The following is a 17560-nucleotide window of genomic DNA, read 5'->3' on the forward strand; positions in this document are numbered from 1 at the left end:
GTTCTAGGAACCGCATCCCTCCGAGGCGATGACATCCAACATTCAGTGGTACCCAGACAGTTATTTCATTAATGTACGTACAGATAGTCCCTTCCTTCTTGTCTAATGGGTCAAATGGGACAGTACGTTGTGTGAATCTCATAGTTAGGTCTGATTAAATCTCTGACTTCATTCCTACTCTGCCTTTTCTCTTATTCTTGAGGTAAATCGAAGCCGCGGCCGCGCCCTTCACTGTGAGAAGGGGTCCTCGCGAAGGCCGGCATGCACTGCACTCAGACACCCACCTGTAAAAACCGTGGCCGCGCCCTTCACGTAAGAATGCGTCCTCACAGAAGACCAAAAGGAACAAAACACCAAATGCTAACTTACAATAAGCATGCGGCGCACTCTTTTCAACCCATTTCTGGAGTCTCATAATTATATCTATCTTCTTCTTCAACCCAAACCAACATCTAATAATTATATCCAATCTTTTCCCTCAATTTCTGACACAGATCAGGGCTGGCACCGTGCACACCACCGCTTTTGATAAATGACCGCATGCTCAATGGCAGCGGACCCACTTGCAGTCCCGGGACAATATATTATCAGACACAGTGCAGGGCACGAATAACCCACCTCTTGTTCGGGTTTGCATCGGTTTACCATAGCATCTTCCCATCGGTCTTTGCTGGGGAACGGTCTGGGAGTTCGGTGCAGTGCGATTCATATCATGGGGTTCAGAGCGAGACGATTCTGCAGCTCAGCTATGGCTAGCCAGATGTACAGTGAGGCTGCTTCCCATCATGGCGACCGGCCCATGTGCTGGCTGGGGCCCAACCAGAGCACCCGATTCGGGTGATGACACATCGCTTCGGGTCGTCACCCCCGCCTGCACCACAGGGTCTATAAAAGGACGGGTCGCGGGGCTATCTGTCATAGTCTTTCCTGCTCGGCGTTCCCCGTCTGCTGGTGGTTTTCCATCCCTGCTCATCGCTCGTGGTTCGTACTGCTCTGTCTGGCTTGGGATTGACAATCCGCCCATTCGCCTGCTGGTTCCACCCTTTCTTCACCAACTCGCTGCCGACTCTGCCCTTCTACGCCCACTCACTTTTGGCTCCGCCATTCTGCACCCACTGGCTTCTGACTCCACCCAAAGTCCTTCCTTCACGCCTGTCAGTCGCGCCCCATTCTCTGGATCGGTGCCTGGCTGCACGAAGCAAGAGACAACACACAAGCTGTCGAGGAGGGATCGACAAGCGGAGCATCCCCCCAAAACGTACTGGTGGCATGGTCGGTCAATCGTGCAAGGTATTGAGAGACCGTTAGCCTCATATCCTCTCCTCTTTCTTCTCATCAACTCTTCTCCATCGGGGTGTGTGTGTGTGTGTGTGTGTGTGTGTCACGAGGAACTGTGAGGGGGGGAGAAAAGAAAGGAGGAAAAAAGAAAAAGAAAAAGAGGAGGAATCATCAAAAACACCATGAGAAAAGAAGGAAAGACATCATCATCAAAAGGCAACAGTGGATGGAAGCAAATACTCGACAAGCATGATACACAGTCATTACTAGTCCACAGTGCAAAACTAAATAGGAGAGCAATGGTGGACAAACTGTGTGTGGAGTTTAACGTGGGTGGTGAGCATCCTGTATCATCAGTAATGATCAGAAGGGAATTTCACACAGCGTGATACCATAGCCAGGTTCCAATGCACAAACCAGTCATAACACCTGGTAACGCCCACTGGGTCCAGTTTTGCAAGGACTGCTGAGCAGTAGAGGAATGTGATATGGTCTGAGGAGTCATCATCCTTCACCATGTTCTTGACATATGGACGTGTGCACATGTGGCGACAGCCCAGGGGCTCTCCAGCCCTGAGCAGCTGGTTCAAACAGCAAAAGGTTCTGGTGGTTCCATAATGGTGTGGAAGCACGTTTTCCTGGCATGGCCTGGGTCCACTCATTCCATGAGAAGGCACGGTTGATGAAGCGTGCTACATTACCGTCCTGAGTGAGCATCTGCATCCCGTTATGCAGCATTTCTTCCCTGCTCGGAGGGGTGCCTTTCAGGCAGACAATACTACAGTCCACAGGGCACGTGTTGACATCGGGTGGTTTGGGGAGCACAAGGAAAGAGTTACCCATCTTCCATGGCCCTCCCAATCGCCAAACCTTAACTCCATAGAGCATTTATGGGACTGTCTGGAGAGGCAGCCAAGACAGTGGTTGCCACCTCCATCAAACTGACGTGAATTAGAGGACTTCCTTGTGGAAGAATGGAGCCACATTCCTGCACAACAGTTTCGGGCACTTGAGGACTCCATGTCACATTGTATCCATGCCGTCCTGGATGCACGTGGTGACCTAACACCCTAATAAGTGACATTCTGTTGGGGTTTCCATCTTTTTCAACCAATACCTGTATATACTGGTAGTGTAGCTTTGAGCTAGGTGCACTTGCCTTTGAGCTGTCTCGCCTGCTTTTGAATATGGATGCAGCTATAAATGGTCACCCTAGTGCTTCGTATGCAGGGTGATACATCAATATGTCCACCATCCATCGGAAGGATGTTAAGCCAGAGGACTGTAATGGCAGCAATCGTTATCAATGGTCGTTAAAAACAGAACTTAATATTTTGCGAAGAGAAGACGAGTCATCACTGGCACCCTGAACAAATTACAAACTTCTGCACCTTCTATTGATGACAAAGCTTGATCAGCAGGCTTGTGAATGACTTAAGCCAAACAAATGTCCTTGGTCAACCCTACAAGGTGGGAATAATTTGGGCTGTTAAGTGGTTATATTTATAAAATACATATTACACAAATCAAGTATACATGATGTCACATGTATTCCACACGAGCACACACAAAAAAAAACTGGTTCCCTGGGTGACCACTGGTTCGGAATAGCGTGCAAGAGAGATTTCCTCATCACAAACAGCAAGTCTGCAGCGATTCAATCATGTCGTTAGTAAATCGAACCACGAGCACCATCAAATCGTGCACAAAATTAGAGGGAGAAGATGGATGTATGATGCGAACCGGCATTTTTCAAACAAGCTAACATACCGAGCAGTTAGAGCACAAGCATCGATGTTTACTTGCTACAGCAAGATTTGGATATACCGCAGTTAAAAATAAATAAATAAACAAAAAAAATTAAAAAGGAAAACAAAACATTAATGGGGCATCAAGGATCAAATTGATCATTACGTTTCATGCTGGGGTAAGGGTCAGCCAAATGTTCTCCTTCTGTCCATGTACTCTTATACAAGGAGAAACCTTCAACAAAGGTGGGGGAAATTAACACAAGGATCAGTTTGCAATCAATTTATTGTGCCGCAAACACTCATCCACAGTTGTTCACAACTAAGTTCAGATTACTCCGGTGCAAAGTTGATTCAATTGACAGAGTGAATTACTTTCATAACAAAGCTGTAAAAAGGCCATGCTTAACAGGATAAACTTGCAAGATTTACAAAACTCCGTTACTCACAGACCATTCCACAATGTACCTGAATAAACCTACACGCACGAGTATATTGGACAGCTGAACAGTGGAATCCCATCATAAGTTCCATGGCAATGAATTAACTTTCACGATCATATACACATGTGAACTGTAGATAGTTTTTGTTGTTCGAAAGAGGCTGAATATTTCACATCAACCAAGGTCAAAAATCGGCGCAAAATGTCCGTAACACAAGGCAGCCAAGATGTCGAGCTTGCCTCATTTAAAGATACAGACAGATGTTCTGCAAACGGCGTCGTCCATTAAGGGGCACAAGTGCAAATTTTTTTGGCGGCTTTCCATGTACAACCTCGAGGGAAGCACGCAGTGACCACAGACTCTAATTAGACACTGCCCTCGAAGAAACAGGACTAGGCTTTCTGGGTAGAGCTGTAAATTCCAAACGAAGCAGAAATTTATTGATTAGGGCATCAGTTAATCGGGGTCAAAGTGCCCTTTTAAGGAGGTCACTGTTGTCAAGGAACAATTAGGAAGTAACATGCTTCATTTCCATTAAATCAATGTGCTGTGGTTCATACTCATACTTGCATCAAAACACTTGCACAGTTATTAGTCTTCAAAGAATAATGATTAAAGCGCCAATTGTTGACCGACGAAGTTAGACTTCTGCATACTTGAATCTTGATGTTGAGTAATCTACTGATGTGGACCTGCGACCGGGGTTGTGGATCCGCCGTTTGGAGAGGTTCTGGCCTGAAAGGAGTGAAACCTCGATGAAAAATGGTGTTCAGCTGATGATCCGGGCAGTTGGGAAATCAGTCAATTGCTAATAAGTTATGGTTATCACTTGAAATAAAATAGCTTTTGTAAGTACTTACCAGGACATAATATATCCATGATTGTGTGTGTGTGTGTGGGGTGTGTGTGTGTGTGTGTGTGTGTGTGTGTGTGTGTGTGTGTGTGTGTGTGTGTGTGTGTGTGTGTGTGTGTGTGTGTGTGTGTGTGTGTGTGTGTGTGTGTGTGTGTGTGTGTGTGTGCGCGCGCGCGCGCGCGCGCGCGCGCGCGCACGCACGTGCTCTCATGTCTGACTTCCTTCTTGGGACTACGGTGCAGTAATTGGTCTTTATTTTGAATTTGCCTTTGCCTTCCCAGCGGTAATTAGGGCATGAATTAGTAACTTGTTCATGGTACTGGCAATAATTCACCTACTCTACATGAAAGACAAAGTAGGATCTTTAATGTCCACCAATTAATCCAAGCAGGCAGGACAACCGGATTTACGTCCATCTGAGGGAGGGTGTATTTTGTGGTGCAACGTCCTGCTTGCTAAACACCAGTCTGTCGATTGATCGTTGGTTGGGTCAGGAATCAAACTGGGACTCGACAGTTCAAAGCAAAATGCATTCACGACTCCTCAAAGCTGAGGCTGTATCAGACCATTTTCAGAATACCACTTAAACTGGATTAAAATCAAGGAGTTTCTGTGAGTTTGTGTACCACTCCGTTAATGGATTCGCTCATTCAAGAATAAGTGGGCATTTCAGACTCTGCTCCACCGAAATTTTGTATGGTGCATCGCTTGGTTGATCTAATAATTGTTTTGTTGAATAATAAAATAATACCATTCCTTTCGCACCGTAAAAGCACATAGGGCTGCCGAGGCAGTTTCATTGGCAATGAGTACAGTCCTGTACGGGTCGCCACTCCGACGCAGCCCAGGCAAAAATGCTACAGTTAGAACTATAGTATATATATGAGAGTTGTACTCTCATATACCACAGTAGTCTGCAGAGAATTACTGCAGGAAAGGAATGTTATTTTTGCCTGGGAGGTTACCCCGAATGGTTACTACCCCAGTACACTGTTACTCATTTTGCCAACCTTGGATGGATGACAGGCTGAGTCAACCCCACCTGGTGTTACTTCAACGGCCGACAGAAGCTCAAACTCGGGACTTTAAGGTCCCACGCCAGCCACCTTAACCACTAAGCCAAGACCATGCTTTGTAATTGTTTTGCTTACCACATGGCGATTAAATATTAGTCTAATAATTATACAAAGAGATATAAATGAAGTTTCAGGAAAATAAAAAAAGCAAAGTTAGTGATATAATCAATAACAGCAAGTGCTTTGCCAAAAGATTATCCATTAACTGATCAGAAACCTTTGCAGTCACATCTTCCCACGTGAGGTCCTCATTTTTAAATAAAGCTCCATCCTGTCACTTGTTCATCCATCATAAAAGGGCAAGACAGCACCCATTTCAAATGACTGACTGAAGGGTTGTATTCAAAGCCTTTTAAATGATGACAAGTCTCACTGCCATGACATTTGGAAACCTGGCTTGAAACATGACATCAGCACATCAGCAAGAACAAAGACAACTGACATTCTGCGCCAAAGTGCAGGACTCTTCTCGCTCATTTACCATGTTATTTCAGAAAAGAGCAAAAACGCTGAAAAATATGACAAACACCACGTGAACCCTATAGATGTGGCATGGCATGCTGTACATATCGGGGTTACATTTCCGACAGGTATTGCTAGTTTTCCATTAATATTCACAACACTCCCAGTCTCCCACTTTGCCATCAAGCAACCTTGTACAATTTCAAAGCTGGGCTATGGACTCCAAATTAAATAAAGCAAAATGTGCCACATTTATAAATGAAGCAAATGAACCCAAGGCAGTGAGAGAAAGTGCAGGCACTTGTACGGATTCGTCCTTCACCTTAAGATCAGGCAAGCAAGGTAGAATCAGGACTTCCACACATGAAGGCATCGTGGCTCTGAGCCTACAGCACGGTCTCTCCACACTTCCAATGGGGATCGATAGAAACATGATCCGATAACTTCAGAACAGTGCAATATGGAAGGCAAACGACGATCGAAAATAATCAGCGACTTTATAATGAACCAAACACATTTTACTTTCCATGTTAACCTTTCTGCAAAGTCATTGCAAGGAAAGTGGAGACATCAATCCAACGCGAACAGCGAAAGCGAGACGCAAAGTCTTGCTGCCTTAAGGTCAAGGCGGTTAAGAAATCTTCGTTAGTTTGTTATTACGAGCGGATGGATTATGTGCGGTGTTTATAAGTCAGCTTGTCAAGAATCTGCATTCTCCGAAGACAAGTAAAAGCGATTAAAGCTGTACGATAGGGCGTGATTAACTACAAAGCTGAAATTTTCAATCAGTGGCAAGCACCATTGCGAGACATATAGCCATATTCAAAGCATCCAGGAGAAAGGTGTGCAAAATCACAAGGCACTCATCTCTCCCAAAATGGGCTGCCCATATCCATCTGTCTTTTGCCTTCAAACAAACACATCCCTCGAAACCTTCAGGCTACGCACAATCCCCCCAGCCTAACACTATGCTCACCTTCGAACCCACCCATGATCCATTACTACAATTTCCTTTCTCACTCCTTATCCTACACGTGCAGCTGCTCACGTGCTCACCTCTTCTCAAGCAATCCCATTCACTTTATTCACCTTCCTTATTACCACGTACACTTTCCACCCACATTACCTTTTCCCTCACCATGACTTCCGCACAAACCAACCCACCTCCTGGCAATCGCTACACATATAAGCAATCTTGCAAATTGGAAATCGGCCCTGCTTATTAAAAGATGCAAGACAAAAAGATTAATCAAAGAACAAGTGCAGGTTAAAAACAAAGGCATTATCAATGTATGAGCACATAAGAGATGATGGAGATTAGAGCATAGCAAAGGCATCTATAATGAGACCCACAACAGGTGAAAACACACAGGGTAATTCACGCGACATGTTCCCTCGGAATACCAAGAGTCCTCCAAACTAAGTATTTCCATACACTGTCTTTGGCCAGGGAAAACGCGAAGGTAAAAATAATTTGTGCCTGCGAATCTAATTGAATGGAAGATGAAACGCTTGGATAAGCGGTGCAAGTGCGTCCACGCCACCAAACCTGGACCGTCTATGCAAGACCATCAGGTAAACTACGGTGGTTTGTCAATGTGCAGGCAAGCTCAGCTTTACATTGTCTTCGTAACATTGCCCACAGAGCAAGAACAAATCGAGTGCTTCACAAGCACACAAAAACATGCTTCTATTCCTTTAAACGCATCAACAGTTCTACTGTTATGCCTAATGATGGATAACGACGACTATTGTGTGCACCAGACACGATTCCCGAAAGAAGAATTCGGAGATGGCTAACGGACACCCTTCGCTAATAAACTCACATTTGAAGCAAGGACATTAATAAATGCTCAAGGCAGCACGTGACGAATAACAAAACTGCCCGACCTCTGCAGTCTCTGTGTACAATAAAAATGGCACTAGCATACAATGACCTACTCAACAATAGCACGACTTGTTCGAAGCGGCAATGATACGGTCTCCAAAACACGAGTTTCACATAATCAATCAAAGCAAGACCAAAGTTCAATACTTGGTGGAATATTATTTTTAAAATGCCTTTCAAAAGGGGAGTATGGTGCCAACTTAGCAGGTATCACAGCATTTGAAATGTAGCAAAATGGAGGACTTTTAAGACGTGTGGAATGATTGGAGCCTCATGCCGAGGGAAATGCACCTAATGCAGCTATTCAGTGAATTTTGGAGCTGAATCGCAATCAACATTTATCTCACTAGTTCAACGGGAAATGGTATAAAACACACAAACTGTCACAAATAATATTCCTCAAGGCAGCAAGTGCTGGTTATGACTTAGAAACTGTGGCTGCAAAAGGGAAATGGAGAGGCAAACGATACCAAGAGCAACGGCTGTGTTTATTAATGTGCTTTACTCTACATCAAATCAATTTTTCATGCACCAGAGGAAGACCGACATTATTCCATTTTTACTCGGGTGTTCTTGATGAGGGTCTGATGCTTCAGTGTGTGCTCAGTCAGAAAATCATGCCCTGTTACACAAGTCACACATGCATGACCCTTTCATTCAACTGTTTATCCCACCAGCGTGACCCAATTCTTAGGGTGTGGTTGGAAGAAAATGGAACTCCACCATTCCCGCCATAAAGAATGCAAAAGGATGAAAGATTCGAATGACAAATCTGCCCCCCCCCCAACCCCCTACAACCACACTTACATCTCTGAACACCCAAAGTTTAATTCTCCCAACATACTGTTTTCAATAGGCCACACAAGAGTAGCAAACTGTCCAAATGATTTAATGGACAAGTAACACATTTCTACAGGGGTTGTCTAACATTGTGAACAAGGATGTGCAAAGGGCATTGAATCTATGTATCCAAAACAAAAGCATATAGCCTTTACAGTAAATCTGACCATTGCTGGCATTCTCTACACACTGGATTTCTCTTGTGGAGCCCAATTCTGTCAAATGAAGACAGACATTTTGACCAGACACAAAACAAGTGCCATTAAAGGAACAAAGGAAATTTGAGCTCTCAGATCTGGACAACCACACACGGAGCGCAGACTTGTGAGCGCGCTAGGATTGGACTGAAAATTGAGAGAAGGAGAAGAAGGAGAAGGAGGAGATTAATCTCAGCTTCCCATTGCTTTCCACCATTCATCCATACGTCATCAATGACCCTCACAACAAACTGAGCTGTCATCTTGAATAGCAGAAAACAGCAGACAACAGGGAAAACATATTCGATTTGGGTGGTGCCCTTATATACTGAGAGAGCTCAGAGAGAGAATCTCAACGATTATCGTCAAAAACTTGCATGTTACCTGATGGATGAGCCACATGCTGTTTCTCAGAAGCAGGGGTACACAATAATAATATTTTGCCTGGGAATTTCGTGTTTTGATTGTGTAGGTAACATTGTAATATGCGACTTTCAAAATGATGTATTCTGCCCCAGAATGTGAAACGATAAGATGCAGAAACCCCAACAAATGCAAGTGTTCATGACATCGTAAAGTATATCGTCTGTGGTAGATATAGATAATCATGAATGACAATGGCTGACCAAGCTCCTGAAATAAGGTGAAAATAGTTGGAAAAGCACCTGAGAAAAAGGGCTGTGACTGAACAAAACACTTGGAGAACTTTCTCAGCTTGCTGGATGGGAAACTGCTCGTAGTACAAACTCCAGGCCATGTGGGCCGGTACAAGGCCCGAGTGGACGAGCGTGTGCCACACAAACCCCTGAAAGATCACAACCAGTAAATGGACTGTTTATCTGGATTAGTTGCTTCTTAAAGGCGAACCCAAACGCAAAAAAAAAACATTCCTGAAAACCATTGAGAATCATTAATCACAGCCTAATTTGAAGGGATAAAAAAAAATTGAAACTTTTTTGCCAATCACAGTGTTGAAAAAAGCCCAAGTGTCGATTTTCGATTTCGCCAGTGACGTCACATCTGGAATCCATATTCACTTCAAAGGCAGCTTACATTGAGAAACGGCGCCTTCGCCGGCGTTCTGGAGCCTTCGCCGAGGCCATGGCTTGAGAATTGCACACCAATTTCCTATTTATTGTTTAAAGCCCCAGCAAGTCCTTGTTTGTCTGTTCGGTTGTGTGGACATCTACCCTGTACTGCAATTCATTTCCATCTTCTTCTTCTTCTTCTTCTTTCGGCTGCTCCCGTGAGGGGTCGCCACAGCGGATCATCCATATGATCCGCATAGTGATTTGGCACATGTTTTACGCCGGATGCCCTTCCTGACGCAACCCTGGTCGCCTCTTACGACACAGGGATATGGTACACCTATTTTAACCAGGGTATACACCGGCCCAGTACACTGGTACTCATTTGGCCGACCTCGGAAGGATGACAGGCTGAGTCAACCCCCTGGTGTATTAATCTTTCAGTGGCCCAACGGGGCTTGAACTCAGGATCCTAGGATCCCAAGCCGCTGCCCTAACCACTGCGCCAACACCAGGCTTACTGCAATTCATTTCCATCTGCCCCTGTAATGTATTTCGTTTCCTTTATCCCTGTTCATTTCCCTCCACCTGAACACGACCGGTAAATGGACCAGGACACGACACAGCCCCCACTGCAATAATTGCCCCATTAACATTTTTGGACATGTGGGGTTCCGTCCTGGGTGCATGGGGATAAAAGTGATTTACCCATGTTAAATGCAGAGCTACGCTCCAAGTGACAGCTGGGAAGGACCAACTGAGTGCATATCCGGGTGAGCAGCAGAATGGGCAAGGCTTCAGGGGAATCCTCCAATGGCTGGCATGGGGCCAGCTAGTAAGATCTGACATGGCCCAATAGCTGGTCCCAGGCCACCTCGGAAGATCTGGCGTGTGGCTCTTTGGCTCCACCTGCCATCGGGGCTATAAAAGTGTGCCCGAGGTTCTCGTACGCCTTCACTGTCTCGTCTCGTCTCGTCTCGTCTCGTCTCGTCTCGTCTCGTCTCGTCTCGTCTCGTCTCGTCTCGTCTCGTCTCGTCTCTCTCTCTCTGTCTCCCCTGGTCGTCACCCTCACTCTCTGCCCTGGTCGTCGCCCTCACTCTCTCAATCTCCGCCCTGGTCGTCGACCTCACTCTCTCAATCTCCGCCCTGGTCGTCGCCCTCACTCTCTCAATCTCCGCCCTGGTCGTCGCCCTCACTCTCTCAATCTCTGCCCTTCTCGTCACCCTCACTCTCTCTATCTCTGCCCTGGTCGTCGCCCTCACTCTCTCAATCTCTGCCCTGGTCGTCACCCTCACTCTCTCAATCGCTGCCCTGGTCGGCGCCCTCACTCTCTCAATCTCTGCCCTGGTCGTCGCCCTCACTCTCAATCTCTGCCCTGGTCCCGGAAGCTTTGGTTCACGGTTCCGAGGGAGCTCGTGGACTCTCGGTTGTGAAGTGCAGTGTCCGGGCCATTCCCGAGAGCAGCAGAGAGAGTGGTATCAGGATGGGAAGAGCGATGGTTCCATGTACGGTAAGCTGAGGCCATCCTGGCCCTCCCAATTTGTCTCCCCATGTGAGTGTCTGATAGGTACCCTTGCCATGTTATCCGGTAGGTAAGGAATAGGTTAAGTCAAGTCTGTGACGTACATTTTCTTTGTTTTTTTGTAAATACACACTTCGATTGCTTTTTATTGCATTTCCCCTTTTGCTGCCCCAGTTTCCCATTGACTCCATCAAAGCCCTTGAGTGAGTTCCCTTCCCTCCTTCCCCGTACCCCAAATTGCTTGTTGTAAATAAATTTCATGTTCACAGGTTCCTTTCAATCTGCCTGTGTCTATCCTTTCTGATTATTAGTCCAGCAATGTCCATATATAGATTAGCCGGGAGAATGTAATTACCCAACTAATTGGCTCTCACATCAGTCCGGCGTTGTGCTCGGGTAAGCTTGGCTGCCTTAATCAATATTCAATAAAAAGATAAGAGCAGCACAACCAAGTCAGACGGAGGACACTGGGTCATGTGGTTAAATTGTTGGTGTTCGCAGTCGATTAGCGACCTTCCGCGACACAGACTTATTTGTGTGCGACAGCCTCCATTCCCGGTGAGTCCGTGGAGAACCGGGGATACCCCCATCATCGTAACCCTGTGAACCTGAGCCCACAATATATTACTCGAGCAGATATACCCATCATCACCCGACAGCATGGGCACCGTGGACAAATAGGCGACAAATGCTTTGTCCCAAAGTCACATTCTGACAAGGTGTCTTGTATGTTACTGTTTCGTAGTTTTCCCAGACGCCATTTGTGTCTGTGCCATGTCCCACAGTCATGTCCATGAAGTGTCGATGTCTCTCCTTAGTGGATGGGGGAGGAAGGTGGAGGGATGGTGGTGGGTATTGTGGGGGTGATGAAGGTGTGGGATGGTGTTGGGTATTGTGGGGGTGATTGATGGTGGGTTGTGGAGGGAGGGGTACACAAAGTTTTGGCATCCGAGGTGAAATCCTCTTGGAGGAGTAGATGATACATATTGTACATACTTTCTCTCAATTATAAATGGACGGTGGTTCATTTGACTTGCAGAAATTTGTGATCCTAATAGATAATTAGTTTCAGGTGCTCTTGTGGTAATTGCCAGGCAATGGCAACAGGTGTTTGATTCACCGCTCAAATCGTCCGTGTACATGTGCCAGTAGCTTAGTCGAGATGGTGTTACAGTTTCAAGCGACGGCTGCTTCTTCCACTTAATCATGGAGATGACAGACATCTTCTCTCAATCATGGCAGGTAACCACAAGATCTAGCTATCTCTGTCGTTTCATAACAGTACGATGAATAATGTTCCAAGCACAAAAGCAAACATTTTGTCGGCCATACTCGGGTATTTTGCACAAATCTCGTCCAATATCTGAAAAACTTAGGGTCTTTCTGCCATTAGTGTAGCATGAAACCATCTCAGTTTGTATTACTACAAGCACCAAGGAAGGACACATTGACTTGGCATATTTGTGTAAAATCGAAAATGATTCACCGTTTGAATTAAATCATACCGCGATGTATCCTGCACACAGTACGGATCTGGTGGTCTACTTCTGGGTAGGAGAAGAAGAAAAAGGAAGAAGAATAAAAAAAATACCCCCGTGTGGGGGTGACGGTCATCTCTATAATACCACAAGTTCTCAATGTTCAGTTGTGACCAAAGACTACTGCGCAGTTTGGTTAAAGATGACTCGGCATTTTGGCGTGCGCGCACAAAATTATATTTTGAAAATAAATGCCGACGTTTACATTTCGGGTTTTGAAATGTTTGCACCTTCGGCGGAAAATGTATAAATATAAAAGGCTAAAAATGTGTTTTATATTTATATTTCATTTCTCCTTCCTTCCTTCCTTCCTTCCTTCCTTCTTTGCGAATCGCATCGGCGTTTTTGGCCATCTTCCAGATCACGTGATGATCAAACGGGAAGGAAATTAAAAAATCTGTTAGGTTAGATACAAGATAATATTTTTTACTATCATAATCAATAAACAGTTGCTGAATATCTTGTAAAATGGCAGACGAGATAGGTTTTGAAAATGGCGATTTTTATAACTCAAGTGACCTCGTGACCTTGACCCTGACCTTGAACCCGGACAAAAGTTATATCGTTGTGCAACACTCATCGACCTCTACCCACATACTAAGTTTCATCAAGATCGGAAAGAAAAATTGTTGACGGACGTACGGACATTTGGTCCGGCTTTATTAGGTCATCTCTACCGAGATGACCTAAAAAGGAAGAAGAAAAAGGAGGTAGAAGAAAAAAAAGAAAGAAGAACAAAAACAAAGAAGAACAAAAAGGAAGAAGGAAGAACACTGACAATAATCACAAATTTACCCACTTTATAATAGCTAGTAAGTGCCCGTAAAAAAAAATAATAATAATAATAATAAATAAATAAATAAACCACACAGGCCGTTTCTTCGCTCTCACGTGCCCGTACGTGCGTGACCCGGAAGTTCGATATTATTCGCAATTACGATTATTCGCAATTTATTTTTAATACCCAATTATTCAATTAGCGCCAACGTATTTTACCTTTTCGCAATGTCGTGGCAAGGAAAAACAAAAAGAGAAGAGAAGAGAGAGAAAAAATTTACTTCCTGGTTCGGAGAATACCAGCACTCTGATGTTCCCGAAATTTATACACCGTCTAATATGAAAACGATCATAACTTGGGCCATTGTGTTTATCTATAAATGCGCATAAGAAATCGAGAAATTATTAGAATACACGAAGTCATCACTCTACCGGAAGCCCGTACGTTGTAACCCGTAATGGGGAACGTGGCTTTGCTTCCCTTCCCCATCGGCCACGCCCACGCAACAACGTGTCTTGCCATTGGTTGGTAAATAAATGGCCATAACTTGGGAAGCACTTGTCCGATTAATATCAAACCTTGAAAAGGCACATCCTCAGATCCCCAGCAATATACCTGGCAAGTTTCAATTAGATCGGAGCAGAGGTTGTCGAGAAACAGCGGTCTCACACACACACACACACACACACACACACACACACACACACACACACACACACACACACACACACACACACACACACACACACACACACACACACACACACACACACACACACACACACAGATTGCTGGATTATAGATAGATTCAGAAATTGGAAAAAGACACATATCTATTTTGTAGGGTATCAAGGGATAGATTAGCAGAGGTGGTATGAGCGTTTGGGTTCCCCTTTAACAACAATTGGAAGGACATATCTGGAGCTTGTGAGTGTGCATGGTAAGTTTTAAATTATACTAGCGATAACCGTGCACATGCACGGGATAGCATTGCAGTACAACATAGCTGGTAGCAGACGACAGACCGTACACGGGGAATGACAAAAATACGCATTGTGCAAAATGCAAGTGGTACTATGGAACGCCAAGACTTCCCAAACATTGTCGGCATGTCTGCTAAGTGCCACAGCAATTTCATAGGGATCGTGTGACGGTGAGCCGAGTTTTTCCTGTGCAAGCTTGGTATTATAATAGAGATTTGCTATTAATCATGTAGGGAGGGGTGTGGGAGCTACAGGAGTGGTGAAGGCTGTGATAAATACATTGTTTATTTGGCTACAGGGCCACAAGAGAAATTATGCGAGATCTTGCATCTATTGCTAAAAGGAGAAGCATCCTTCCGTGTGTGTGTGTGTGTGTGTGTGTGTGTGTGTGTGTGTGTGTGTGTGTGTGTGTGTGTGTGTGTGTGTGTGTGTGTGTGTGTGTGTGTGTGTGTGTGTGTGCTTTCTTTATATAAATCACTGCAGCCACTAATTGTATTAACAGGAGATGATAGGAAATAAACACCCCTCAGTCTCATCCAGGGATATTTGTCGTATTCCTATATTTCCAAGAGTCCAATTTTCATTCAGGAAGAGAACAATTGTGGTTAAGCATTTTGAAATTTCCACTCATTCTTCTAAATACTGAAAATTATATTTAAAAGACAATTTGAATTATACATTTCATGCAAGCAACAGCAAGTTAAAAGTGTCAGGTGAGCCGAACCAAGTCACTGTAAACACACACACAGCACTTGTGCAAAAGGCCTCGTTTAGCATTCATACATAATTTTGAAAGTCATGTATTGGCATAAACTAAACCATCATAATTATCAATTAGAAGGGCACTCGGTAGAGTGCATACCTCCACCACATAATGCCTGATCCACGAGAATATATCAGGCCTAACACATTTTTGAACTAGAACGGGCACTCATAGAGCGCATACCTTCGCCGCCACTACATTTTTGTTCTTGGTATGAGTGTGGGGAACTGGTTTCATATGAATGGTCTTATGACACAAACCACATATCTATAATGTCATGACCCCCCCCCCCCCCCGACTTTCAGGAGCTACGGACTAAACAACAATCAACTCACATCGTTTTGGCGAGTCTTCACTCGCAAGCTCGGTGAATACAACGTTTCAACAAGAGAAGGTAATCTCGTTTGATGCTGGTTTCACGCAAATCGAATAATAATTGACTGAGTTATGCCGAAAACTGCATATTTTTCAAGGGCGTGACCCCCCCCCCCGACATTTTACCCCAACCGGTGACATGTGTTATGACGTCATTGTGTCACAAGATTTGGCATTAAATTCTGAACATTTTGGTGCTGGGTTCATGTAAAGCGGACAAGAATTGACCGCGTTATGACAAAAACTGCATATTTCTCAAGGTCGTGACCCCCCTGACCTTTGACCCCTAACCGGTAACAAGAGTATGGGCGTCATTGTGTCATATTGCATATCACAAGATGAGGCGTTGAATTCTGAACATTTTGGCGTTAGTTGCATGCAAATTGAATAAAAATTGACCGTGTTATCGTAAAAAGACGATTTTGACCTTTTCGTGACCTTGACCTGAACGATCCCAAAATCTAATCGAATGCTTCCTGGCTAATAACCAATCATCCCACCAAATTTCATGCCATTCGGTTTAATACTTTTTGAGTTATACGAATCACAAGATTACAAATAAATAAATAAATAAATAAATAAATAAATAAATACACGCCGACCAAAACATAACCTTTCGCAGAATGCAAAGGTAAATATCATGCTATACAGTACTATATCCTTTTTGGCACTATCTCTCAAGGTTGAATTTTTCACTTTATCAATTAAATCATTCTCGTATCTAGATCTTCACCAAAATTGAATCAATTCATCCATGCGACACACCCAACCTGTCCAGCAAGTTTCATCCGAATCCGTCCAAAACTTTTTGAGATATCGTGCTATATATCGGTTTAACCCTATCTCTCAATGGTAAAGAATCACTTAAAAAAATTCGAGTAGTCGGATCCGGATCCGGATCTTCACCAAAATCAAATCAGTTCATCACACACCGAACATGTCCACAAAATTTCATCTGGATCCGTCCACAGCTTTTTGAGATATCCTGTGCACAAACAAACAGACAGAAAGGGGTGAAAACATAAACTCCTTCACCTTGGATGGCGGAGGCAATAATACGTTCACCGTTTTCGTGCTGCGGTAAACCAAAGCTATCTGCTATGGTAAGTGGTGTACAGTATACAGTACATTCCTATTCGCAATCATGTCCCTTGAAGATGTATCTACTATAAATGGATGAGGTGTGTGTGTGTGTGTGTGTGTGTGTGTGTGTGTGTGTGTCAGTGTGTGTGTCAGTGTGTGTGTCAGTGTGTGTGTCAGTGTGTGTGTCAGTGTGTGTGTCAGTGTGTGTGTCAGTGTGTGTGTCAGTGTGTGTGTGTCAGTGTGTGTGTCAGTGTGTGTGTGTCAGTGTGTGTGTGTCAGTGTGTGTGTGTCAGTGTGTGTGTGTCAGTGTGTGTGTGTCAGTGTGTGTGTGTCAGTGTGTGTGTGTCAGTGTGTGTGTGTCAGTGTGTCAGTGTGTGTGTTTGAGAGAGATAATTTTTGTCTATAATTACCTATGTCTATTCATCAACAACATACTATTGGAATTTACCTTTTGATCCTTTAGACTGCTGAGACCCCTTTGAACTTTGAAGACCCTTTGAGACCATCCCCCTCCCCAAGACCTTGAAGACCCCGAGAACCCAAGAAGTTCCTGAGGACCCAAAAGTTCCCAAAGTCCCAAGAAGTCCCTGAGAACCCAAAAGTCACAAAAGTCCCCAAGGACCCAAAAGTCCTTAAAAGTTCCCAAAGGCCCAAAAGGTTCAAGGACCCAAAAGACCCTCTAGATCCTTTAAGACTCAACTATAA

The 17560-nt window shown here is 44.4% G+C and overlaps 1 protein-coding gene across 3 annotated transcripts in view; it reads right to left on the minus strand.

The window, feature by feature from the left end:
* The window catches only part of HS2ST1 (heparan sulfate 2-O-sulfotransferase 1), a 121695-nt gene that overhangs the window by 97722 nt on the left and 6413 nt on the right, over positions 1-17560 (minus strand). The window contains exon 1 of one of the 3 annotated variants that reach the window (XM_085882311.1): positions 1263-1329. The exons of the other annotated variants lie outside the window; for them this stretch is intronic. Within the exon in view, the coding sequence (XP_085738437.1) occupies positions 1263-1314 (52 nt within the window). The 5' untranslated portion in view covers positions 1315-1329. Of the gene's footprint in view, positions 1-1262; positions 1330-17560 lie in introns of those variants that run through there. 3 annotated transcript variants of the gene reach the window in all.

Source organism: Eptatretus burgeri, chromosome 5 (genome assembly GCF_056783735.1).
Source record: "Eptatretus burgeri isolate ZD-2024b chromosome 5, Ebu_testis_v1, whole genome shotgun sequence".
Taxonomy (NCBI): domain Eukaryota; kingdom Metazoa; phylum Chordata; class Myxini; order Myxiniformes; family Myxinidae; genus Eptatretus; species Eptatretus burgeri.